We start from the raw sequence: 26,667 nt of genomic DNA on the forward strand, positions 1-26,667 counted from the left end.
CTCTAATATTGGTAAGGCTCTGTGGGTTAGTGAATAAGTGCTCTGATATTAGTAAGGCTCTGTGGATTAGTGAATAAGAGCTCTGATATTAGTAAGGTTCTGTGAATTAGTGAGTAAGTGCTCAGATATTAGTAAATGTTCTGAGTATTAGTGTGTTGATTGCTCTTTGTTTTGGTCAGTAAGTGCTCTGATATTAGTAAGGCTCTGTGTAGTGGTGAGTAAGTGCTCTGATATTAGTAAGGCTCTGTGTAGTGGTGAGTAAGTGCTCGGATATTAGTAAGGCTCCGTGTAGTGGTGAGTAAGTGCTCTAATATTAGTAAGGCTCCGTGTAGTGGTGAGTAAGTGCTCTGATATTAGTAAGGCTCCGTGTAGTGGTGAGTAAGTGCTCTAATATTAGTAAGGTTCTGTGTAGTGGTGAATAAGTGCTCTAATATTAGTAAGGCTCTGTGTATTGGTGAGTAAGTGCTCTGATATTAGTAAGGCTCTGTGGGTTAGTGAGTTAGTGCTCTGATATATGTAAGGCTCTGTGGATTAGTGAATAAGTGCTCTGATATTAGTAAGGCTCTGTGAATTGGTGAGTAAGTGCTCTGATATTAGTAAATGTTCTGAGTATTAGTGTGTTGATTGCTCTGTGTTTTGTTGAGTAAGTGCTCTGATATTAGTAAGGCTCTGTGTAGTGGTGAGTAAGTGCACTGATATTAGTAAGGCTCTGTGTAGTGGTGAGTAAGTGCTCTAATATTAGTAAGGCTCTGTGTAGTGGTGAGTAAGTGCTCTGATATTAGTAAGGCTCTGTGTAGTGGTGAGTAAGTGCTCAAATATTAGTAAGGCTCTGTGTAGTGGTGAGTAAGTGCTCTAATATTAGTAAGGCTCTGTGTAGTGGTGAGTAAGTGCTCTGATATTAGTAAGGCTCTGTGGATTAGTGAGTAAGTGCTCTGATATTAGTAAGGCTCTGTGTAGTGGTGAGTAAGTGCTCTGATATTAGTAAGGCTCTGTGTAGTGGTGAGTAAGTGCACTGATATTAGTAAGGCTCTGTGTAGTGGTGAGTAAGTGCTCTGATATTAGTAAGGCTCTGTGTAGTGGTGAGTAAGTGCTCTGATATTAGTAAGGCTCTGTGTAGTGGTGAGTAAGTGCTCAAATATTAGTAAGGCTCTGTGTAGTGGTGAGTAAGTGCTCTAATATTAGTAAGGCTCTGTGTAGTTGTGAGTAAGTGCTCTGATATTAGTAAGGCTCTGTGGATTAGTGAGTAAGTGCTCTGATATTAGTAAGGCTCTGTGTAGTGGTGAGTAAGTGCTCTAATATTAGTAAGGCTCTGTGTAGTGGTGAGTAAGTGCTCTAATATTAGTAAGGCTCTGTGTAGTGGTGAGTAAGTGCTCTGATATTAGTAAGGCTCTGTGGATTAGTGAGTAAGTGCTCTGATATTAGTAAATGTTCTGAGTATTAGTGTGTTGATTGCACTGTGTATTGGTGAGTAAGTGCCCCGAGCACAGGTCTGCTGACCCGTAAATGGTTATATTGACCTATGTTGAGGTTTCGCATTCCTGGAAAGGATGAATGATATTTCGGGGGGTGCCAGCGATGTCTCTTCCCTGCAGCCAGGTGACCCCCAGACCCCCAGGTGAATTGTCGGATTCCTGATCAGAATGTCCTGGAGCCAAACGCTGCAACCAGAGAGGTAAATACCAGCCCTGGAAACCCTGTACCCTGTATACTCAAACTGGTCTCATAGTGCTGGGCTTATTGGATACAGTCATCCCTCTAGAGATCTGCAGAACATCGCGCTGTCCTCTCTACCTCCTGACAGATACATAGTGAAATATCCTGCAGATTATTACACCACTGACCTCTAGAGATCTACAGAACATCGCTTTGTCTTCTCTACCTTCTGACAGATACATAGTGATATAGCCTGCAGATTATTACATTACTGACCTCTAGAGATCTGCAGAACATCGCTCTGTCCTCTCTACCTCCTGACAGATACATAGTGATATATCCTGCAGATTATTACACCACTGATCTCTCTACAGAACGTTGCTCCCTCCCTCTACCTCCTGACGTATTCTGCAGACTATCAGAACCAGCACTGATGATAGAATCTGTCTCGTATTTGTCCTCTGGTTATTTTTGGCGGTGTGTTTCTGAGGTCATGTGATATTGCGGGTTTAATGGCGGATCATGTGATATCGTAGGCTGCAGGACATTGTGTTATATGCTGGCAGCTGCATCTCCCTTCTATCCAGAGCCATCAATCCACCCTCCACCCAGGGGCCACAGTCTAGGACTGGGGACTACTACACACTGCGGAACCCACACGATAGGTGTGTGTTCCTTGAGAGGTTGAGATGTGGATTCTTCCGGGGGTTAAACCTAAAATCGCCTCTCTTTCTGCAATGCTTCTAATGCTTCCTGAGAGGAAGGAACCTGAAACAAGTCAGTGCAGTGTGGAGAGGCAGTCTATTGTACAGCAGACAGAATGAGTACTTGTGCTCAACCAGTGGCCACCCAGAGGGGCTAGATGGCAATATTATGTGCTACAACCTACAGAATACTCCAGGGCTGTTGTCTCCAGCCTGTGGTTCCTCGGCCTCTTCAGTGGAAGGAACCTAAAGAAAGTCAATGCAGTATCTGGAGGCAGTCTAGTGTACAGCAGACAGAATGGGTATGTGTGCTCAACCAGATGACAAGTTGGGGATCTTCTAGGCGAGGTGAAATCCTGCAACCTTTGAAATACTCTGTGGTCTCCAACATGTGGCTTCCCAGGTTCTTAAGTGTAAGGAACAAGTCACTGCAGCCTAGAGATGCAGTCTATTGTACAGCAGACATAATCGATAGATGACCACCCAGATAGAAAGTTAGTGGTTACAGGACAACGTCATGTGCTACAACCTAGAAGACTTTTCTAGGAATGTGGTTTCCAACTTGTGGCTCCCCGGCCTCTTGAGTGGAACCTAAAACAAGTCAGTGCAGCATCTAGAGGCAATCTAGTGTACAGCAGACAGAACTTCCTATGACCACTTTAGTACATGTAGCTATGCAGCTTATGCTCAAATGTTGGTCACCCAGACAGGATGTTAGGGGGGGGTGACCAAGCAACACGAAGTGCTACAGCCTATAGACTACTCTAGGACCGTGGTTCTCAACCTGTGGAAGGAAGGAACCTAACAGCAGTCAGCATTAAATACATCCTTCACGATATTTGTGAGGGCATGTTTATGTCTGTCCAGAGCCTTTGAGATTCATCCACTTTGTCTAGATCTGCATAAAGTCCACCCTTAGGTGGTGTTAGGATCATGAAAAAAGCCATAGAGATATTTCCTTGTATTGGAGATAGAACGTTCTGGGACTACTCTAGTACAGGAAGCTACCTGTACTCAAAGGGTGGTCACCTAGACAGGAAGGTCAGGGTTGCTAGGCAACATGAACTGTAACCTGTAGAATACTCTAAGTAGTGCTCCAAGCATTCACAGAGGCTTTTGTTACCTGGGATGTAAATACTTCTCCCTCACCAAGGTAGATAATTGTCCCTATCACCTATAGGTGCCTCACTTATAGAGGTAATCTTAGGACCTTGGACTTCATCAGCACCATGATTGGTTCTGGTCGGCTATGTGTGAAATGCTTTCTTAACCCTTTACTTGGTCACTTCGAGAGTTTTCTTCATTTTGGACATAAAGGGCCGAGGTGAAGACTCAGAGGTCACGTTGATTCTCCTGTCCCAAGATCTAACACTTTTCCCAGGTGTCCACACCAGTTTGTAGGAAGGACGAGCCCAGTTCCAGTGATAACATCTCATTTCCCATCATATCAGGACCAGCGGCGCTCCAGTGAAAGGTGCCAGGATCTCCATTGTTCTGCTCAGGAAAGTGACGTCAGCTGGTGTGCAAGGTCAACTTTTCCATGTCCAGCTCCACGTGCCTTGTGTCCTGCTGAGCACTTCACCCAGTCTGTGCCATTTTTGCTAATTATTTTCAATTTTATTCTGTACCACTGTCAACTGGAAACTGTCAACAAGCTGCTGGTGGTGGACCTTTCGTATGTGTCGCTGTTTAGGCTTTGTTGTCCTGCTGTGACTGGACAGTGGGTGTCATTGGTTACATGCCCATTGGCTCTTCTCATTAACCCATGAACATCCAAAACAAGAGGAGAACAACTCTTACTACATGGAGATCGTCAACAAGTTGCTTTTGTCAAACTGTTATAGGTTAACCCATGAACCTCATCACCTAGTCACAGGATAGCTGATCATTGTAGGACTGCTGGGACCCCTTGTCCTCTTTGAGGGATCACCCCTTTAATTACACAATCGTAGAAGCCAAATGTTCGGAAGTTGCAGCAATGACAGTGTGCAGATGGTGTTATATTCCGTTTCTTCACCTCTGTGGTCACACAGCGTCCTCCTGCTGGGAGACAGCAACTCAACTGACCTTCCCCCCCAACCACCATCACTTCCCCCCACCCTTCATTCACTGGATTGGTACAGACCGAAAATAATGGTCCTCTAGATAACTAGGCAAATGTGACTTTAAGAATAGTAAGAAAGCTTCAGTATGAAGTGACTGTGTCACCGAACACTAATTTACAGTCAGTTCAGCCCCAGGGATCACGAGCATGTGCATGAGCCCTAAAAGTCTTGTAGGGATAAGTAATGTATGTACACAGTGACTCCACCAGCAGAATAGTGAGTGCAGCTCTGGAGTATAATACAGGATGTAACTCAGGAGAAGTAATGTAATGTATGTACAGTCATGGCCAAAAGTTTTGAGAATGACACAAATATTGGTTTTCACAAAGTTTGCTGCTAAACTGCTTTTAGATCTTTGTCTCAGTGTTTCTGTGATGTAGTGAAATATAATTACACGCACTTCATACGTTTCAAAGGCTTTTATTTATGCAGAGTCAGTATTTGCAGTGTTGGCCCTTCTTTTTCAGGACCTCTGCAATCCGACTGCGCATGCTCTCAATCAACTTCTGGCCCAATTCCTGACTGATAGCAATCCATTCTTTCATAATCACTTCTTGGAATTTGTCAGAATTAGTGGGTTTTTGTTTGTCCACCCGCCTCTTGAGGATTGACCACAAGTTCTCAATGGGATTAAGATCTGGGGAGTTTCCAGGCCATGGACCCAAAATGTCAACGTTTTGGTCCCCGAGCCACTTAGTTATCACTTTTGCCTTATGGCACGGTGCTCCATCGTGCCGGAAAATGCATTGTTCTTCACCAAACTGTTGTTGGATTGTTGGAAGAAGTTGCTGTTGGAGGGTGTTTTGGTGCCATTCTTTATTCATGGCTGTGTTTTTGGGCAAAATTGTGAGTGAGCCCACTCCCTTGGATGAGAAGCAACCCCACACATGAATGGTCTCAGGATGCTTTACCGTTGGCATGACACAGGACTGATGGTAGCGCTCACCTTTTCTTCTCCGGACAGGCCTTTTTCCTGATGCCCCAAACAATCGGAAAGAGGCTTCATCGGAGAATATGACTTTGCCCCAGTCCTCAGCAGTCCATTCACCATATTTTCTGCAGAAGATCAATCTGTCCCTGATGTTTTTTTTTTTTTAGAGAAGTGGCTTCTTTGCTGCCCTTCTTGGCACCAGGCCATCTTCCAAAAGTCTTGGCCTCACTGTGCGTGCAGATGCGCTCACACCTGCCTGCTGCCATTCCTGAGCAAGCTCTGCACTGGTGGCACTCCGATCCCGCAGCTGAATCCTCTTTAGGAGACGATCCTGGCGCTTGCTGGACTTTCTTGGACGCCCTGAAGCCTTCTCAACAAGAAATGAACCTCTTTCCTTGAAGTTTTTGATGATCCTATACATTGTTGATTGAGGTGCAATCTTAGTAGCCACAATATCCTTGCCTGTGAAGCCATTTTTATGCAACGCAATGATGGCTGCACACGTTTCTTTGCAGGTCACCATGGTTAACAATGGAAGAACAATGATTTCAGGTATCACCCTCCTTTTAACAGGTCAAGTCTGCCATTTTAACCCAATCAGCCTGACATAATGATCTCCAGCCTTGTGCTCGTCAACATTCTCACCTGAGTTACCAAGACGATTACTGAAATGATCTCAGCAGGTCCTTTAATGACAGCAATGAAATGCTTTTTTTGGGATTAAGTTAATTTTCATGGCAAAGAAGGACTATGCAATTCATCTGATCCCTCTTCATAACATTCTGGAGTATATGCAAATTGCTATTATAAAAACTTAAGCAGCAACTTTTCCAATATTTATGTAATTCTCAAAACTTTTGGCCACGACTGTACAGAGTGACTGCACCAGCAGAATAGTGAGTGCAGCTCTGGAGTATAATACAGGATGTAACTCAGGATCAGTACAGGATAAGTAATGTAATGTATGTACACAGTGACTGCACCAGCAGAATAGTGAGTGCAGCTCTGGAGTATAATACAGGATGTAACTCTGTATCAGTACAGGATAAGTAATGTATGTACACAGTGACTGCACCAGCAGAATAGTGAGTGCAGCTCTGGAGTATAATACAGGATGTAACTCAGGATCAGTACAGGATAAGTAATATATGTACACAGTGACTGCACCAGCAGAATAGTGAGCGCAGCTCTGGAGTATAATACAGGATGTAACTCAGGATCAGTACAGGATAAGTAATGTAATGTATGTACACAGTGACTGCACCAGCAGAATAGTGAGTGCAGCTCTGGAGTATAATACAGGATGTAACTCAGGGTCAGTACAGGATAAGTAATGTATGTACACAGTGACTGCACCAGCAGAATAGTGAGTGCAGCTCTGGAGTATAACACAGGATGTAACTCGGGATCAGTACAGGATAAGTAATGTATGTACACAGTGACTGCACCAGCAGAATAGTGAGTGCAGCTCTGGAGTATAATACAGGATGTAACTCAGGATCAGTACAGGATAAGTAATGTATGTACACAGTGACTGCACCAGCAGAATAGTGAGTGCAGCTCTGGAGTATAATACAGGATGTAACTCAGGATCAGTACAGGATAAGTAATGTATGTACACAGTGACTGCACCAACAGAATAGTGAGTGCAGCTCTGGAGTATAATACAGGATGTAACTCAGGATCAGTACAGGATAAGTAATGTATGTACACAGTGACTGCACCAGCAGAATAGTGAGTGCAGCTCTGGAGTATAATACAGGATGTAACTCAGGATTAGTACAGGATAAGTAATGTATGTACATAGTGACTGCACCAGCAGAATAGTGAGTGCAGCTCTGGGGTATAATACAGGATGTAACTCAGGATCAGTACAGGATAAGTAATGTATGTACACAGTGACTGCACCAGCAGAATAGTGAGTGCAGCTCTGGAGTATAATACAGGATGTAACTCAGGATCAGTACAGGATAAGTAATGTATGTGCACAGTGACTGCACCAGCAGAATAGTGAGTGCAGCTCTGGAGTATAATACAGGATGTAACTCAGGATCAGAACAGGATAAGTAATGTATGTACACAGTGACTGCACCAGCAGAATAGTGAGTGCAGCTCTGGAGTATAGGACATACTAAGCAATGTATGTACACAGTGAATCAGTTGTTTATGCATATGAATTATATATGTAATCTTTAATGATGATTGGAACTTGTGAGATGATTTCACATTTACTGACCTTTGTGTTTCCCTTCAGTCAGGCTAACGGAAGTCAGAACCCAAAATGTCTCCGCATAAAGAACTGGGGAAACCAGAGCCTGTCCTACGACATGCTGCACATGCAGGCCGAGCAGGTACAGGAACAGACAGACTGCAAGCTCTTGTGCTCCTCTGTCTCTGGCAGCCCCATAGAGCTGAATGGAGTGGTGGTCACACATCTGCTGCTCCATTCAAATGGGGAGCACGGACCCCTGTTCTCGTGATCAGTAGGGGGTCTCAGCAGCCAGAGTCGCACCATTCAGACACTTATCCCATAGTGGGAAAACTTGCAATGAGACAACCAGTAGGGTGAAGGATAATGTGTGCAGCGCTACCTAGTGGTAAGATCCCCTATCAACACTTTCCGGTGCATCCAGGGTCCTAGTTGGAATATTATATTCCATAATCACCAGTTCATTTAAAGGGGTTTTCCGCTAAGACCGTACTTTCCCTGGGCAGTTAGTGTACCGCACGGTTAGAAAATCCTTATCGAAACTACTGTTGATTTGTATGAAATGTTCTTCTCCGTTCATGCCTAAAGCTAAACTCTGCAGATTTCCTGCTGCCAGACAGATACCCTTAGAACTGAGCCGTTATATCACGTCTGGCAGTGGCGTGGAGCTATATGACCCATGACTGTTTCCAGTGGCAACCATCAAAATTTTGCTAACATGATGTTATTCATTCCTGCACACAGGACGTGCCCTGCACAAAGGCTCGGTGCCTGGGCTCTGTCATGTTTCCACCCCAGATGTCCTGTCCTCAACCACATGGACCAATATCCACAGAGGAACTTCTTCCCAAGGCCATGGACTTTATCAACCAGTACTACACCTCCATCAAAAGGTAAGTGGTCATAATGACTGTGCCTGTTTCTTGGGGGAAGCACGTCTTCTTTGGACACCATAATGGTCAGGTCTGCTGCATCCAGGGTAAGGGGTTGGCATGGCCGAGATGGTTCAGTCGGATCTACATAGGTACTCCAGGGATGGAGGTAAGATCATGGTAGGTGTTTCCTATCACTCTATTTGGATTTTGGGGTCTTCTTCCTTATACACCTTTCATCTCCTTTAGAGCCCAGTCTAAAGCTCACTTGGAGCGGACGAAGGAGGTGGAGCAGGAGATTCTGACCACAGGAACCTACCAACTCAAGGAGACGGAGCTGATCTTTGGGGCCAAGCAGGGGTGGAGGAATGCCGCCCGATGTGTGGGCAGGATACAGTGGTCGAAGCTTCAGGTATTTAGAGATCGCTATGTGAAGATGCAGCACAGGGCATCTACAAGGCTTCTAATATGGATCATATGTCTTGTATGAGCTGTAGATGCTTTGCTTGTCTCTCTGTAGGTGTTTGACGCCAGAGACTGCAGGTCATCCCAGGAGATGTTCACCCACGTTCTCAACCATATCAAATACGCCACTAACAAAGGCAATATCAGGTATCGTGTGACTGGTGGGCAGAGATAGACCATCTGTCAACTGAGTCTTCTCGAAATGTTGTATAGTTGTCTCTGAGGGGGTCTTCAACACAATTCTAGAGCCCATCATGTGCAGAACAATGGATCTAAATTTAATGCCATAAAGTTATGCACCTCTGGCTATATTATGACTCCTAGGTACTAAATGGAAGTCACAACGGACACGGTAACTGGAAGCGCCGAGAAATGTGGGTAGTTGGGGGACATGCGAAGGAGGGCAGATTTGTTCCAGTTCACCCTAAGGTCAATAAAGGACATAAATGTCTCCGGGAGGTGTAAAAGAGCCTCCAGGGCAGGACCCACATCTGCCACATATACCAGTGTGTCATCCGCGTACATGGACACCTTTCCCGGGAAAATGCCCTTGATATCCGGGGAGTTACGAATAGCGGCTCAATGTCCAAAGCAAATAGTAAAGGAGACAGAGGGCAACCCTGACGTGTGCCCCACTTCAAGGGAAAAGGGCTAGAGACATCAAGGTTTGTTCTAAATCGCACCCAGGGAGAGTCATAGAGCAGTTGTACCCATTTACAGAAATGAGGTCCAATATTGAATCTTGCTAATAACCCCCAGAGATAAGTCCACTCAATAGTCAAAAGCTTTGCAGCTATCTAAGGCTAATACAAATCCGAGGGACTCCAATGCCATTGGATGTTTATATCGGTGGCCTTCCCGGGATGAAGCCAGTCTGGTCAGAATGGATTAAGGACAAGTTCACTTTATTCAGCCTCATAGTGAGTATTTTTGCCAGTATTTTGAGGAGTGAAATAGGGCGATAAGAATCAGGCATCAGAGGGTCCTTCCCTGGTGTAAGCAGAACCACCACCAGAGCCTGTCTGAGGGAATCTGGTAGGGAATCCTGGGAAAATGTAATGTTTTACATCTCACTCAGCCGGGGGACTTTCAGAGTTGGCCCTGTACCAGTCTCCAGTGATACCATCTAAGCCTGGGGTATTTCCGAAAGGAAGAGTGCCAATGACCTCGGCAACATCATCTACGGTAACGGGGGCATCCAGCGAGGCTGCCTGTGCTACAGTTAGCCGTGGTAGAGGAATGGTATTAAGAAAATTGTTGGCCGTAGTTGCATCTGCTGGGCACCTGGAACAATAGAGGTCCTAATAAAAAGAGCGAAAAACAAGGTTAATCTCCAAAGGATCAGTACAAGAGGAACCCTTGCTAGACGTGACAGAAGATGTAAGCACATGGCTGCCCAGACCGGGCTAGATAAGCCAAAAGCTTCCCATATTTATCCCCAAATTCAAAGATAGTTGCCTCCCTGGAGATCTGAATTTTTTGTCCGCCATGGCCCCAACCATAAACATCAACATAGGTACAAGTATACCTTTGTGCCCACTGATCAACTCAGTGAATGTATGTAAATCAATTACGCAAATGAGTTGGCAAGTGCCACGAGGACTGACCAAATAACCGCCAGTGCTTGGGATCTTGTAAGGAAAGTAAACCCAGCACTTCCCCCGTTGACTTCATTAGCAGCTCCTCCTTCCTGTGGCGCCATTGTGCTCGCCAATCCATCATGCTGTCCCAGGCTGGTGCATGCCCAGTACTCTCGATGGCGTGGTCCACTGTGCATGCATGGCCTCCTTATACACCCGGAAGAAACCAACTGTATCGTTCGGGTCAGCCAACCTCTATTTAAGTGGTTGCAAAGTGTGCAATTCTGGTAAATTTTCTTTCTTCCCTCCGGGACAGCATGGTGCATGCACGAGATGTCAGTGCAGATCACACTGACACAAGGAGGAGCTCTCAATCAAGACCACGGGGACAGTGTTGACAGTGGTCTACTCAGCAGACCCAGAGCACATGAAGTTCTTGGGTCCACCCTCAGGGCACATGCCAACTCATTTGCCTAAGCTCATTTTTTCTACAATAATGGGTCAAATGATGGGCAAAAAAGTATGACTGTGTTGATGTACCCTACTCGCAGTATTATTGGTTTTGGCAACCGACAGACTCCCTTTAAGGTTCCCTTGATTTCTGTAGAATATCCAACAGGAAGAGCATGTATGGGAATTTGGCGGCATTCATTTAACTTGACCATTCTTGGTAGGAGACTCCATCACCTTGGGGGTTTTCACATAATTTCTTTCTATGCACAGGTCAGCTATTACCATCTTCCCTCAAAGAAAAGATGGGGCGACGGATTTCAGGATCTGGAACAGCCAGCTTATCCGCTATGCGGGATACAGACAAGCGGATGACACTGTGGTGGGAGATCCATCCAATGTGGAGTTGACAGATGTGAGATTTTGTCATCACTTATGCTCTTCATCTGCACCAAAGCATCTTAGGCTGCACCTACTGATAAATGTCCCACCACTTTCCATCTTACAGCTATGTGTCCAGCTGGGCTGGAAACCAAGAGGTGGGCGATTCGATGTGTTGCCTCTTCTCTTACAAGCCAACGGAGATGATCCAAAAGTCTTTGAAATCCCACCTGAACTTGTCTTAGAGGTGCCCATCAGACATCCAAAGTAAGCAACAACAGTCTCCATCCTGTTCTTCAGGATGAGTTGGTGGCCATCACCGTGTAGCATCCTTACCTGTGAAAATAAAATTATTAGTGGTGTTTCTGAAGACTCATGTTTCCAACAAAATATGCTATCCTTAGGCATGCTGCCCTTAGGCAATCATGGATTTAACCATTAACCCATTTAATGCCCTTGACCACCAGGGATGTTATCATTAATCCATGTACTGCCCTGGACCACCAGAAATGTCATAATTAAAACTTTCACCTTTAGCACCCTAGATCAGGGATTTTACTATTAATCTCCCTCACTGCCCTAGACCACCAGAGACATCTTTATTAACCTTTTTTACCATCCTAGACCCTTAGGGATGTCATCAATAACTGCTTTACTGCTGTGGACCACCAGTGATAGCTCCTTATCCCCTTTAGCACCCTAGGTGAGTAATTTTACTTATAACCTCCCTCACTACCCTAGACCACCAGAGACATCTTTATTAACCTTTCTACCACTCCAGACCATCAATGATTCATTATTAAGCCCCTTGCTACGATACACCACCAGGAATGTGACCATCAACCCCGTTACAGCCCTGGACCACCAGGGATGTTACCATGAACACCTTCATGACTGTAGACTATTGGGGATGTCTCCCTTAACTCCTTCAGCACCCAAAATCAAGGATTTTACTATTAATCTCCCTCATTGCCCTAGACAAATTAGGGACTTCACTATTAACCTTTTTACCACTCTGTACAAATAGGGATCACATCATTTACCCCTTCACTACCCTGGACCCCCAAGGATGTCACCAATAACACCTTCACTACTCTAAATAAACAGAGATGTTTTCGTGAGCCCTTTAGCACTCTAGATTAGGGATTTTACTATTATTCTCTGTCACTGCCCTAGACCATCAGTGACGTCTCTTTTAACTGTTTTACCACTGCTGACCACCAATTATGTCATTATTAGACCCCTTTCCACCCTCAACCACCTGCCCTGTCAACATTTATAATAAACCTAATAAACCATTCTAGACCAATAGGGATTTAATTTAGCCTAGACCACCAGGGATCTCTCCATTAAACCCTTTGTTACCGTAAACCATCAGGGAAGTTACCATTAACTAATTTGGAGGACAATGATAGGTTTCAGACAGCCAGCTTACAAGAGGACGAGACGGCACACAGTGACTGCAGATGCTTTAGGGATTCAGGAGCGATGGCACTATGATTCAGAAACATGTTCATGGTCCATATTAATTGGCTGCGTTTTCTTCTCTTGCCTTCTAGCTATGAGTGGTTTGCAGATTTGGGATTAAAGTGGTACGCATTGCCTGCCGTCAGCAGCTTACTCCTGGAGATCGGAGGGTTGGAGTTCCCAGCGGTGCCATTTAATGGCTGGTACATGAACACCGAGATTGGGATGAGGAACCTATGTGACACTTATCGATATAATATATGTGAGGTAAGTGTATAGAGTTATATTGTAGCAGATTGCAGCCCAGGTTTGCACTGTCCATATAGAACTGATGGACCATAGAAGCAGGGGCATTGCTAAGGTCTCAAAAGACCCAAAGGTCCCAAGCCCCAATGTATATGGCCCATATCGCCCCCCACGCTCTAGCACTATAGACATATTTTACTTGCTGCATGGACACCACCAAACATACAGGACTATACAGCACCACATACCTATTACGTCCAGTTTCATCTTCTCCATTCAACCCAGACAACTTCTCTCAGCCGCCTCGTCTCTGCACAGTGCCACACAGAGATCTTAGGTTCCTCACTTCTCTATCATTATCCTCCCGACCCTGATGCCACAACAATGTCACCCTGCTGCCCCCCCCCCCCCCCCCCCCCCCCGCAATACTGTGCCCGCTGAGCTCCCTAATATCTCCAAATACTATACTGCGGAAATTATACTGCCATAAAGATAGCCCCCCTATAGTAATAGAAAAGCCCCACCAATCGCAATAATTCTCTCCCAAAGTGCCCTTATTAGTAACAGTGCCCCCAATAATGATAATACTCTCTAAGTGTGCCCATTAGTAGTGCTCCTATATTGTGCCAAATAATAATGCCCACAATAGTGCACCCAGTAGTAATTGGGCAACCCTATAGCACCCCTTATATTAATAAGGCACCCCTATAGAGCTCCCAGTAGTAGTAAGTCCTTTCATAGGGCCCTCAGTAGTTAAAATGTACCCTATATTGCCTCTAGTCTTTACAACCCCCCCCCCCCCCATAGTGCCCCAGACCTCATAGTGTCCCCCTGTAGTTCCCCAGTCTTTAACCTGCACCCCATAGTGCCCCAGACCTTATAGTACCCCCCTGTGGTGCCCACAATCCTTATGGTGCCCCGCTGTAGTGTCCCTAGTCCTTAAACTGCCCCCATAATGCCCCCAGACCTTATAGTCTCCCCTGTAGTGCACCCCAGTCCTTATATAATCGTGCCTCTCTGTAGTGCCAACAGTCCTTAAACTCTCCCTGCAGTGCCCACAGTCCTTACAGTGCCGGTCTGTAGTGCCAACAGTCCTTATAGTTTTCCCCTGTATTGCCCACAGTCCATATAGTACTCCCTAGTAGTGCCAAGAGTCCTTATAGTTCCCCCTGTAGTGTTCACAGTCCTTATAGTGCCCCTCCCTGTAGTATTTACAGTCCTTATAGTGCCCCTCCCTGTAGTATTCCCAGTCCTTATAGTCCCCCCCCTGTAGTGTTTACAGTCCTTATAGTGCCCCCCTGTAGTGTTCACAGTCCTTATAGTGCCTCTCTCCGTAGTGTTCACAGTCCTTATAATGCCCCCCCCTGTAGTGTTCACAGTCCTTATAGTGCCCCCTGTAGTGTTCACAGTCCTTATAGTGCCTCTCTCCGTAGTGTTCACAGTCCTTATAATACCCCCCCCTGTAGTGTTCACAGTCCTTATAGTGCCCCCCGTAGTGTTCACAGTCCTTATAGTGCCCCCCCCCCCGTAGTGTTCACAGTCCTTATAGTGCCCCCCTGTAGTGTTCACAGTCCTTATAGTGCCCCCCTGTAGTGTTCACAGTCCTTATAGTGCCCCTCCGCATAGTGTTCACAGTCCTTATAGTGCCCCTCCTCGTAGTGTTCACAGTCCTTATAGTGCCCCCTGTAGTGTTCACAGTCCTTATAGTGCCCCCCTGTAGTGTTCACAGTCTTTATAGTGCCCCTCCCCATAGTGTTCACAGTCCTTATAGTGCCCCTCCCCATAGTGTTCACAGTCCTTATAGTGCCCCTCCTCGTAGTGTTCACAGTCCTTATAGTGCCCCCTGTAGTGTTCACAGTCCTTATAGTGCCCCCCTGTAGTGTTCACAGTCCTTATAGTGCCCCCCTGTAGTGTTTACAGTCCTTATAGTGCCCCTCCCCATAGTGTTCACAGTCCTTAAGTGCCCCTCCCCGTAGTGTTCACAGTCCTTATAGTGCCCCCTGTAGTGTTCACAGTCCTTATAGTGCCCCTCCCCGTAGTGTTCACAGTCCTTATAGAGCCCTCCGGGCCCTCTGTAGTGTTTACAGTCCTTATAGTGCCCCCCGGGCCCCCTATAGTGTTCACAGTCCTTATAGTGCCCCCTGTAGTGTTCACAGTCCTTATAGTGCCCCCTGTAGTGTTCACAGTCCTTATAGTGCCACCCTGTAGTGTTTACAGTCCTTATAGTGCCCCTCCCCATAGTGTTCACAGTCCTTATAGTGCCCCTCCCCATAGTGTTCACAGTCCTTATAGTGCCCCTCCCCATAGTGTTCACAGTCCTTATAGTGCCCCTCCTCGTAGTGTTCACAGTCCTTATAGTGCCCCCTGTAGTGTTCACAGTCCTTATAGTGCCCCCTGTAGTGTTCACAGTCCTTATAGTGCCCCCCGGTAGTGTTCACAGTCCTTATAGTGCCCCTCCCCATAGTGTTCACAGTCCTTAAGTGCCCCTCCCCGAAGTGTTCACAGTCCTTATAGTGCCCCCTGTAGTGTTCACAGTCCTTATAGTGCCCCTCCCCGTAGTGTTCACAGTCCTTATAGTGCCCCCGGGCCCCCTGTAGTGTTTACAGTCCTTACAATGCCCCCTGTAGTGTTCACAGTCCTTATAGTGCCCCCCTGTAGTGTTCACAGTCCTTATAGTGCCCCCCTGTAGTGTTAACAGTCCTTAAGTGCCCCTCCCCGTAGTGTTCACAGTCCTTATAGTGCCCTCTGGGCCCTCTGTAGTGTTTACAGTCCTTATAGTGCCCCCCGGGCCCCCTATAGTGTTCACAGTCCTTATAGTGCCCCCTGTAGTGTTCACAGTCCTTATAGTGCCCCCTGTAGTGTTCACAGTCCTTATAGTGCCACCCTGTAGTGTTTACAGTCCTTATAGTGCCCCTCCCCATAGTGTTCACAGTCCTTAAGTGCCCCTCCCCGTAGTGTTCACAGTCCTTATAGTGCCCCCTGTAGTGTTCACAGTCCTTATAGTGCCCCTCCCCGTAGTGTTCACAGTCCTTATAGTGCCCCCGGGCCCCCTGTAGTGTTTACAGTCCTTACAATGCCCCCTGTAGTGTTCACAGTCCTTATAGTGCCCCCCTGTAGTGTTCACAGTCCTTATAGTGCCCCCTGTAGTGTTCACAGTCCTTATAGTGCCCCCCCCCCCCCCGTAGTGTTCACAGTCCTTATAGTGCCCCCCCCCGTAGTGTTCACAGTCCTTATAGTGCCCCCCTGTAGTGTTCACAGTCCTTAAGTGCCCCTCCCCATAGTGTTCACAGTCCTTATAGTGCCCCCCGGGCCCCCTGTAGTGTTTACAGTCCTTATAGTGCCCCTCCCTGTAGTGTTCACAGTCCTTATAGTGCCCCCCGGGCCCCCTGTAGTGTTCACAGTCCTTATAGTGCCCCCCGGGCCCCCTGTAGTGTTCACAGTCCTTATAATGCTCCCCATGCTGCCAAACAGACAAGAAAAAAGAAGATGCTCACCTGACTTCCGACCGCTATCAGTGAAGCAGCAATGAGTTCCCGGCTTCTCAGGCGCTCGCAGCAGTGTCAATGCACCGCATGCGTCTAGACTTCATCATACCGCCTAATACCCACACTACTTCTCATAGGCCTCAGTTGGCTTCCATGTCCCGCTGCACGGTCCTGAGGATGACAATACAGTGGTATATCTCTGGCGGCCAGCACATTCGCGGCCTGGGACAAAACATCTGGGGGTCTGGCCCCGAATGTTTGAACCTAGCAACGCCCCTGCATAGAAATACTTATGGCCCAGTCTACTGGAAGGCTTCTTGTAGATGACACCTGCTGACCGCTGCAATGTCGATGGCGAGCAGGTAAACAATGAAGGACAGGCTGCGGTAGCACGGAGAACGGCCTTCTCTTCAACCAGCTGATTGGCGGGGGTGCCGGGCGTCAGACCCCCACCGATCTGACATTGATGACCTCTCCTGAGGAGTGGTCATCAATTCAAAATTTCCGGAAAACCCCTTCAAGTGTTGAGAGAACTTGAGATGGAAGAGAACCTAGGAACAGTGAATCAAAAAGAGTCAGGCAGCTGCTGTAAAGGCTAAGAAAAAATAAGGTTACATAAAAACGGACACATTACAAGGAACATGTCTGATAACAACTGGAATATTTTGCCCTGGTTTGGATTGCGTGGATTGAACATACAGCCACGTCTTACATCTTCTAGCCAAGTAAATGCTGAACATGACTGTTGTATAGAAAAGCCAGCACATCGCTACGTGCAGAGGTTACCACGAAGATTAACGAAACGTGAGAATCGCACCGCAAGAGGCTGTCACAGATCCCAAAGATACAGGATGCAATATGTGTTGGACTAGTCCGCAGGAAGCGCTGAGGACCCCCTGGAGATGTGCCACACACACTGTACCCTGGCTCCAGCCAAGTACAAATACAACATCTGCCAGTCACATACAGTGCCTTGAAAAAGTATTCATACCCCTTGAACTTTTACACATTTTTTCACGTTACACCCACAAAACTAAATGTATTGTATTGGGATTTTTTGTGATCAACCAAGTGCAAGTATGTGTGAAGTGAAAAGAAAATCAATAAATACAAATCTGAAAAGTGCAGCATGCATTTGTATTCAGCCCCCCGAGTCATTACTTTGTAGGACCACCTTTTGCTGCAAATACGTCTGCAGGTCTTTTGGGGTATGTCTCTATCAGCTTCTTTGCAGAAGAGCTCGCGCTCAGTCAGATTGGATGGAGAGCGTCTGTGAACAGCAATTTTCAGGTCTTACCACAGATTCTCAATGGCCATTCTAACACATGAAGATGCTTTGACGTAAACCCTTCCATTGTAGCTCTGGCTGGATGTTGAGGGTAGTTGTCCTGCTGGAAGGTGAACCTCTGCCCCAATCTCAAGTCGTTTGCAGCCTCTACCAGGTTTTCCTCCAGGATTGCCCTGTATTAAGCGCCATCCATCTTCCCATCACCTCTGACCAACTTCCCTGTCTCAGCTGAAGAAAAGCCTTCCCCAGCATGATGCTACCACCACCATGTGTCACGTAGGGGGTGAAATGTTCAGGGTGATATGCAGGGTTAGTTTTCCACCACACATGTTTTGCATTTAGGCCAAAAAGTTCACCTTTGGTCTCATCTAACCAGAGCACCTTCTTCCACATGTTTGCTGTGCCTCCTACATGGCTTGTGGAAAACTGCAAACAAGTCTTCTTATGGCTTTCTTCTTGTCACTCTTCCATAAAGGCCAGATTTGTGGATTTCACGGCTAATATTTGTCCTCTGGACAGATTCTCCCACCTGTGCTGTGGATCTCTGCAGCTCCTCCAGAGTGACCATGGGCCTCTTGGCTGCTTCTCTAATTAGAGCTATCCCTGCCTGGGCTGTCAGTTTAGCCTAATCCTGCTTTACACTTCTCCACAACTTTATCCCTGACCTGTCTGGTGTGTTCCTTGGTTTTTATGATACAGTTTGATCACTAATGTTCTCTAACAAACCTCTGAGGCCTTAACGGAACAGCTGGAGTTATACTGAGAATAGATTACACACAGATGGGCTCTGTTTATTAATTAGGTGACTTCTGAAGGCAGTTGGTCACGCTGGATTTTATTTAGGGATATCAGAGTACAGGGGGCTGAATACAAATGCACGTCACACTTTTCAGATTTTCATTTATGAAAATTTTGAAAATCATGTATCATTTTCTTTTCACTTCACACATACTTTGTGTTGGTCTATCACATAAAATCCCAATAAAATACATTTAAGTTTGTTGGTGTAACGTGAAAAAATTTGGAAAAGTTCAAGGGGTATGAATACTTTCAAGGCACTGTACATAACCTGCTGCCTAACATTATAAATTACTAGAAAGGAGTGTTTTCTTCTGTGGTGCATTGTGGGAGATGTTGTGTTTACACCAAGCACTGTTTAATATAGAAATTTAGAATTTGTATATTGTTTTTGGCGTAGCGGGCAGGATTTGAAACCTGTCGTTCACAGTCCTGCCCAGAAATATTCAGCCGTATGTCATCTGTTTGATTCATACAATGAGTATCTTTACAGGATGTGGCCAAGAGGCTCGGTTTGGACACCAAAAAAACCTCATCCCTGTGGAAGGACAGGGCTGCTCTGGAGGTTAACATCGCTGTTCTACATAGCTACCAGGTAACCCTACATGACAACTTACAGCATCAAGGCCTACTTTATTGTACCTCTGACCAAGTGTATGATACATATATTCAAATAGTGGTCACTCACTCTGCAAATCGGTGGTTGCTAGGCAACATGAAAACATAAATAACCTCCTATAGGAAAAATAGCCACAGAGCCTCTATAATTTGTAATAATACTATTTATACTATGGGTACTCAAGCAGTAGTCACTCAGAGAGGAAGACAAATGAGAGCTAGGCAACCTGGGACACAGCTTGTATCCAAAAGGGAGTGGCGAGGTCTGTAAGAAGCAAAATATACATGGATTCGACAGGGGCATATTGTCTATACAGTCTTCTATCTTGGTATATCAATGCTGTTTGATTTATTTCAGGCTGATAAGGTCACCATGGTGGACCACCATTCAGCCACAGAGTCTTTCATGAAACACTTGGAACACGAGACCCGCTTACGAGGAGGTTGCCCAGCAGACTGGGTCTGGATTGTGCCACCGATGTCTGGCAGTCTGACTCCTGTATTCCATCAAGAGATGGTCAACTACCACCTTTCTCCTTCCTACCTCTACCAGGTGCCTGAGAACTTTCTGAGACTCCTGTCTTCGTTTTTACTCCATAACCTCCGGGACCAGAGTTTTCCATTATATGTCCACACGTAAGGGATTCTCCAGCCGGGCAAAATTGCTCAAAGTGCTTAAAGAAAAAAAAGGAGCCATACTCACCCTGCTGCTCCTATTCTAGAACTTTACAGTGTCCAACTGGTCTCTCCTTCCTGGACTTGTCTTGATATACTGGGAACGTGAGAATGTGAATGGCCCTATCTATCAGTCAATGACTCTTCCAGTGCATCAAGCCAGGACCAGCAAATGGAGACCAAAAGAAAGCATCGAACAGCAGCAGCAGGGGATCGGTATTGATTCTTTTATGCAATTTTCTGAACATTTTGCCCCACTGGACAACCCCGACTTTCATCACAACCTAAGAGTTTTCTTTTTATGATTCCTCTGTGTCTCCTGTGATTTCTGTCCTTACATCAATCAAGTTGGCCATACATGGTCAGGTGTTTCAACCTATGGTTGGTGAGACATTTCCTTATTCTTAGAACCTTTTCGTCACCGGTACCACCACCAGTATTTTAGGTGGTGGCAATGGATCAACTGCACCATGCATGACCACCTAAGAAATGATCTGTCATCAAGTTCTCTGACTCGTTGAACCCTCTCAACAACAACCTTGATATTGCAGCCGGACCCCTGGAAATACCACATCTGGAAGGGATCTCAGAGCACCATCACTCGGAAGAGAACCTTTAAGGAAGTAGCAAAGTAAGTCAATAAGGTTATGCAGGACCTTAACATGTGTGAATAAATTGGGTCATCGGACTGGGGGAAGGGGGGGTCTAGAATCCTTCCAGTTCCCCAGCTGGGATATCATGTCAATTTCCAAGATTCTTCTTGGTTTTCTAGTGCAGTGAAGTTTTCTGCTAAACTGATGGGACAAGCCATGGCTCGGAGGGTAAAGGCCACCATTCTCTACGCCACCGAGACTGGTCGCTCAGAAACCTATGCTCAGAACCTTTGCAGCATCTTCTCATATGCCTTCGATCCCAAGGTAAGAAGAGGTCTTTAAAAAACGGCAGGCTGGGAGGATGGAAAACGTTGAGTCGGGGGATCTTGGGAGTTTATATCAGCACCCTGCTTCTAGTCAGAGGACTTTTTCCAAAAACCACGGAGATTTGAGGACTGTCATGAATTAAGGGGCATTTGTTTTAGATTTTTTTAGAAAATTCCTACCAGTCTCTCCCAAGTTCTCAGTGATAGATGTTTTTGTAAAGGAGTGCTCCCAGGTACCTTTCATTGAGAAGAGAAATTGGGCCACTTGGTGTGGGGTTGTACTGTATTATTGAGGGTTCTTTAGTCATTTTGGTTTGCATATGGAAGCTAGTTGGAAAAAATGACAAATTTAGAAGGTAAGTCAAGTGCAGGTGGGTGCAGCCAAGGTATGTAGGTGCTCATAGCAGTCAAAATCAAGCTGTGGAAAGTGACGGGATGGGATCAGTCAGGCTTTGTGTAGTCCCCATGATGTCCTACCATGTTTGTGATGGTCGTGTCATGTTGTGTTTTTGCTTTTTTAATGCCCCATGATTCCCACCAGTCATCAGCTTTGTCATCTGTTCTGTTTAGGTGATCTGTATGGATCAGTATGATACGGTCAACCTGGAGCACGAGACCCTCGTTCTGGTAGTGACAAGTACATTTGGTAATGGTGACCCACCAGAGAACGGTGAGGTAAATAAATCTATAATATCCTACCGGGTAAAACCACTAATGCCTCTGATACCTGCATCATAAGTCCTATGTCTGGTCTTTACATTCCACAGGCATTTTCCCGGGAACTCATGGAGATGACCTCACCTCATGTAGCTGCCCTCCAGCCGGAGCAACAGAAGTGAGTACATATGGGGGAGGAGGGTGCTGATCTGCTGAACCGGCCTTAGGGGGTGTGCAATAACGTGCACTTGCATAGAGTGCCTTAACCTTCCCTGCTGGAGGGTGAAGGGGGCGCCACAGTTGTCTTGGCACTCAAGGTCTGAAACCACCATAATAACAGTATTATACAGTATAAGTTGTATGGAGGTATTATTTCTGAAATATATGGTGGTACTATTTGAGCACCGTATTGTAGTTTTATTTGACCACTGTATGGTGGTATTATTATTAGAGCACTGGGTATTATGTGAGCACTGTATAGTTATATTATTTGAGCACTGTAGGGTGGTATTATTTAGGTACTGTATGGAGGTATTATATGGCCACTTGTATGAAGATATAATTTGAGTACTGTATGAAGGCAATATATGAGCACTATATGGTGGTATTTTTCAGTAGTGCGTGGAGGTATTATATGAGTACCGTATAGTGGTATTATTTGAACACTGTAGGGTGGTATTGTTTAAGTACTGTATTGAGGTATTATATGACTACTGTATAGAGGCATTAAATGACCACTATATGGTGGTATTATTTGAGAACTGTATAAAGATATTAGAACAGAACTGAATTATTATTATTATTTATTATCAAAGCTCCATTTATTCCATAGCGCTGTACATATGATAAGCGGTGCACATACATAATACAGACAATTGCACTCAGCATAAACAAGACGAGTTACAAACTGCTATAGAAGGAGAGAGGGCCCTGCCCGCGAGGCTTACAATCTACATGGTATGGGAGAAGGACACAGTAGGTGCAGGTGAAGCTGGTCGTGGCGGTATAGAGGCAGCAGGGTCACTGGTTGTAGGTGGGTTTTCAGGTTTCTTTTGAAGGATTCCACTGTCGGTGAGAGTCTGATATGTTGGGGTAGCGAGTTCCAGAGTATGAGGGATGCACGGGAGAAATCTTGGAGGCAATTGTGGGAAGAGGTGATAAGAGGAGAGGAGAGAAGGAGGTCTTGTGAGGATCGGAGATTGTGTGTGGGGTTGTATCGGGAAAGTAGCTCAGAGATGAAGGGAGGGGACAGGATGTGGACGGCCTTGTATGTATTTGTTAGTATTTTCAACTGAATTCGTTGGCAATGGGAGCCAGTGAAGGGATTGGCAGAGGGCAGAGGCAGAGGAGTAACAGGGGGAGAGGTGGATTAGTCGGGCAGCAGAGTTGAGGATAGATTGGAGGGGTGCGAGAGTGCTAGATGGGAGGCCACAGAGGAGAGTGTTGCAGTAGTCTAGGCGGGAGATGATGAGGGCATGTACGAGCATTTTCGCAGATTCAAAGTTAAGGAAAGCGCGGATGCGGGAGATGTTTGTGAGTTGGAGGCGGCAGGTGGTGGAAAGGGCTTGGATGTGCGGTCGGAAGGAGAGAGCAGAATCCAAGGTCAATCCAAGGCAGCGGACTTGGTTGACCGGGGAGAGTGTGCAGCCAGTGATCGTGATAGATAGGTCTGTTAGGGGGGGGTGAACAAGATGGGGGAAAGATGATGAATTCTTATCCATGTTAAGTTTAAGAAAGCGAGTGGAGAAGGAGGATATGAAAGATAGGCATTGTGGGATTCTGGATAGTAAGGTGGTGATGTCTGGACCAGAGAGGTACGGTAGATTTGTGTGTCGTCAGCATAAAAGTGATACTGAAAACCATGGGATTCTATGAGATGTCCCAGACCGAAAGTGTAGATAGAGAAAGCAGGGGTCCTAGGACAGAGCCTTGCGGGACACCAACAGAGGAGACGAGGAGGTGGTGTTAGAGTGGGAGACGCTAAACGTCCGGTCTGTGAGGTATGATGTGATCCAGGAGGGAGCCAGGTCAGTGATGCCAAGAGATAAGAGAGTTTGTAATAGAAGGGAGTGGTCAACAGTATCGAAGGCAGAGGACAGGTCAAGGAGAAGGAGGGCAGAGTAATGTTTTTTGGTTTTGGCTGTTAGTAGGTCATTGGTGACTTTGGTGAGGGCAGTCTCAGTCGAGTGGTGGGGTCGGAAGCCAGATTGTAGGCGGTCAAAGAGGGAGCAGGAGGAGAGGTGACAGGACAGTTCAGAATGGACATGTTGCTCAAATAGCTTTGAGGCATATGGAAGAAGTGATATAGGGCGATAACTGGACAAAGAAGATGGGTCACGTGAAGGCTTTTTGAGGATGGGTGTAATGGTGGCATGTTTAAAACCAGAGGTGAAGACACCAGAGGTTAGTGATAGGTTGAAGAGATGAGTTAGGGCTGGGATAAACACTGTGGTGAGGTTAGGAATGAGGTGGGATGAGGTGGGATGGGATTGGGTCAAGTGCACAGGTGGTGAGATGTGATCTGGAGAGTAGAGTGGAGAGTTTTTCTTCTGTAATGGTGGAGAAGCGGGTTTTGGGAGAAGAGGACCGAGCAGTTGTGTAGAGCAGTGTTTCCCAACCAGTGTGCCTCCAGCTGTTGCAAAACTACAACTCCCAGCATGCCTGGACAGCCTTTGGCTGTGCGGGCATGCTGGGAGTTGTAGTTTTGCAACAGCTGGAGGCACACTGGTTGGGAAACACTGGTGTAGAGGATCTGTGGGTACTGTGCACTGAAGCTTTCTCTGATGTTGACGATCTTTTGTTTGAAGTATGTGGCAAAGTCCTCAGCTGAGAAGAGAGGATAGGGTGGGGGCGCTGGGGGACAGAGAAGGGAGTTAAAAAGTTGTTTAGGGCTGTGGGACAAGGAAGATATAAGAGATGAGAAGTCACCTGTTTTGCATCAGCGAGTGAGGATTTGAAAATGAGGAGGGATTTCTTGTATGCGGTGAAGTGATCCTTAGGGTCTATTCACATGTCCGTATGTGTTTTGCGGATCCTAAAATTGCGTATTCTCAAAAATCACGGACACCGGCAATGTGCGTTCTACATTTTGCGGACCGCACATCACCGGCACTCTCATAGAAAATATATTTTCTTGTCGGTAATTGCGGACAAGAATAGGACATGTTCTATTTTTTTGCGGAATGGAAGTGCGGATCCGCATATGTGGATGCGGACGGCACATTCCGGCCCCGTTGAAAATGAATGGGTCCGCACCTGTTCCGCAAAATTGCTTATTGTGGTGTTATACAGGGTGGTGGCTGTATCTGGGTCTTGGAGGGAACAAATGATAGAGAGTGGCAGAAGAGAGTCAGAAAGCAACCGAAAGTTGAGATGTTTAAGGTTCCTGCGGGGAGGAGGGGGTGCTAGTGTTGACCGGGGGAGCAGCAGAAGAAAAAACTGAAGAGAAGGTGAGTAGGTTGTGGTCAGATAGGGGGAGAGGCGAATTACAAAGGTTAGATAGGGAGCAGAGGCAGGTAAAGATAAAATCCAGAGTGTGACCATCTCTGTGGGTGGGAGCGGAGGACCACTGTGATAGGCCGAAGGAGGAAGAGAGGGATAGGAGTTTAGAGGCGGCTGAGTGGCAGGTGTCAATAGGGTTGTTGGAGTCACCCATGATGATAGTGGGGATGTCGGCAGAAAGAAAGTGTAGGAGCCAGGTTTTAAAGTGGTCAAGAAAGATGGTGGTTGGGCCTGGGGGGAGGTAAATGACAGCTACTTGAAGGTTGGAGGGAGAGTAGATGTGAACAGAGTGTACTTCAAATTAAGTGAGTGTAAGGGAGGATGGCAGTGGAGTTGGGCTGTAGGAGCCGGTGTCTGATAGGAGAAGACCAACTCCTCCACCATGTTTGCAGCCGGGGCGGGGGGTGTGAGTGAAATGAAATCCACTATATGAGAGTGCAGCAGGGAAGAAGGTGTCAGAGAGTGTCAGCCATGTTTCTATGAGATCCAGAAAGGAAAGTTTTCGAGAGATGAAGGGGTCATGAATGTAGTAGAGTTTGTTACAGACAGAGCGTGCAATGCTCCTGCAAGAGGAACCAAAGGAGCAGGGGTCAGAGGAATGGTTATTAGGTTTAAGGGGTTGCAGAAACTTGTAGAAGGAGATTTGTAGTGGGACATGGAGGTGATAGTGGGGATTTGCTGAGGGGGGCTGGATTTGGAGAGATATCACCAGCAATAAGGAGAAGCAGAGAAAGTGTCAATAGATAAGAATAAGAGAGGGCAGGAGGTATCTGTGTGTGTTTGGGAAGGAAGTGTTTTACGTTGCCAAACAGGTTTGTGCAAGCGGTCAGATGAGAAGGTAAGATGGAGGGAGAGATGAATAGTTCCTTGCTGGATGAATAGATGTGAGGGTATTTCAGCAGCTTGTGGAAAAGTGGGAAGAGTAAGATGAAAAAGTGAAACATTGCATTAACTATTTCTGTAATTACCTGTGGTCCCCTTCTGGTTACATTCTGGTATAATACGGTATGTGCACTTAAAGAGTTGCACTTAAAAGATGTTGCATTGAAAAGACCAAGGTCTGAAAGGCCTAGAAACTTAGATTTATACCACTCAGTGTTCAATCAGGTGTGACCAAGAGGGGAGGGGGCTACATATGGCCTAATCAAGGGAGAACCAGATACAGGGGTGAAATAGTCAATGTAAACAAATACTCAATAAATCCAGCAGGGAAAGAGACTTTCAAACTTCAATGCAGACATACAGGGGATTAGAAGGAATGATGGGTGTAGACAATATCAGACCCTGAAAAAGTTGGGTGCAGCCGTTAGGTTCAATGCAGACATAGCTGGAGAGGAGAGAATTTGGTGATGGTCAGTAGACGGTGATGACAAAGTGGATTCCATATCCATAATATTACATTCTGGTATAATTCGGTATGTGCACTTAAAGAGTTGCACTTGAAAGATGTTGCATTGAAAAGACCAATTACCTTAAAGGTATCATAGAGGCCTCTTCCAGTTTAAGGCCAGCCATGATAGGCAGGGCCTTCTCCAGGTACATTTTGGCCCATGGCTATCACTGTGCGCTCCCTCTCTACCCCATCTTCTTAGATCCACCTACTGACTCACCATTTAATTTTTATTGATATCAAATTGTACAGGTGGACCTTAGGGCCCCAGAA

The 26,667-nt window shown here is 46.1% G+C and overlaps 1 protein-coding gene across 5 annotated transcripts in view; it reads left to right on the plus strand.

Annotated features, from left to right (window-relative positions):
• The window catches only part of LOC122938595 (nitric oxide synthase, endothelial-like), an 80,332-nt gene that overhangs the window by 24,277 nt on the left and 29,388 nt on the right, over window positions 1-26,667 (plus strand). For 3 of the 5 annotated variants that reach the window (XM_044294202.1, XM_044294201.1, XM_044294207.1), the window contains exons 2-14: window positions 7,648-7,744; window positions 8,347-8,495; window positions 8,724-8,886; window positions 8,995-9,086; window positions 11,243-11,384; window positions 11,478-11,617; window positions 12,910-13,084; window positions 19,128-19,229; window positions 19,611-19,805; window positions 20,479-20,558; window positions 20,700-20,844; window positions 21,417-21,521; window positions 21,614-21,681. In XM_044294202.1, the coding sequence (XP_044150137.1) occupies window positions 7,648-7,744; window positions 8,347-8,495; window positions 8,724-8,886; window positions 8,995-9,086; window positions 11,243-11,384; window positions 11,478-11,617; window positions 12,910-13,084; window positions 19,128-19,229; window positions 19,611-19,805; window positions 20,479-20,558; window positions 20,700-20,844; window positions 21,417-21,521; window positions 21,614-21,681 (1,653 nt within the window). Of the gene's footprint in view, window positions 1-1,527; window positions 1,673-7,647; window positions 7,745-8,346; window positions 8,496-8,723; window positions 8,887-8,994; window positions 9,087-11,242; window positions 11,385-11,477; window positions 11,618-12,909; window positions 13,085-19,127; window positions 19,230-19,610; window positions 19,806-20,478; window positions 20,559-20,699; window positions 20,845-21,416; window positions 21,522-21,613; window positions 21,682-26,667 lie in introns of all 5 variants that reach the window. The other 2 variants (XM_044294203.1, XM_044294206.1) reach the window with 2 other exon arrangements.

The sequence above is a fragment of the Bufo gargarizans genome, chromosome 5 (assembly GCF_014858855.1).
Source record: "Bufo gargarizans isolate SCDJY-AF-19 chromosome 5, ASM1485885v1, whole genome shotgun sequence".
NCBI lineage: Eukaryota > Metazoa > Chordata > Amphibia > Anura > Bufonidae > Bufo > Bufo gargarizans.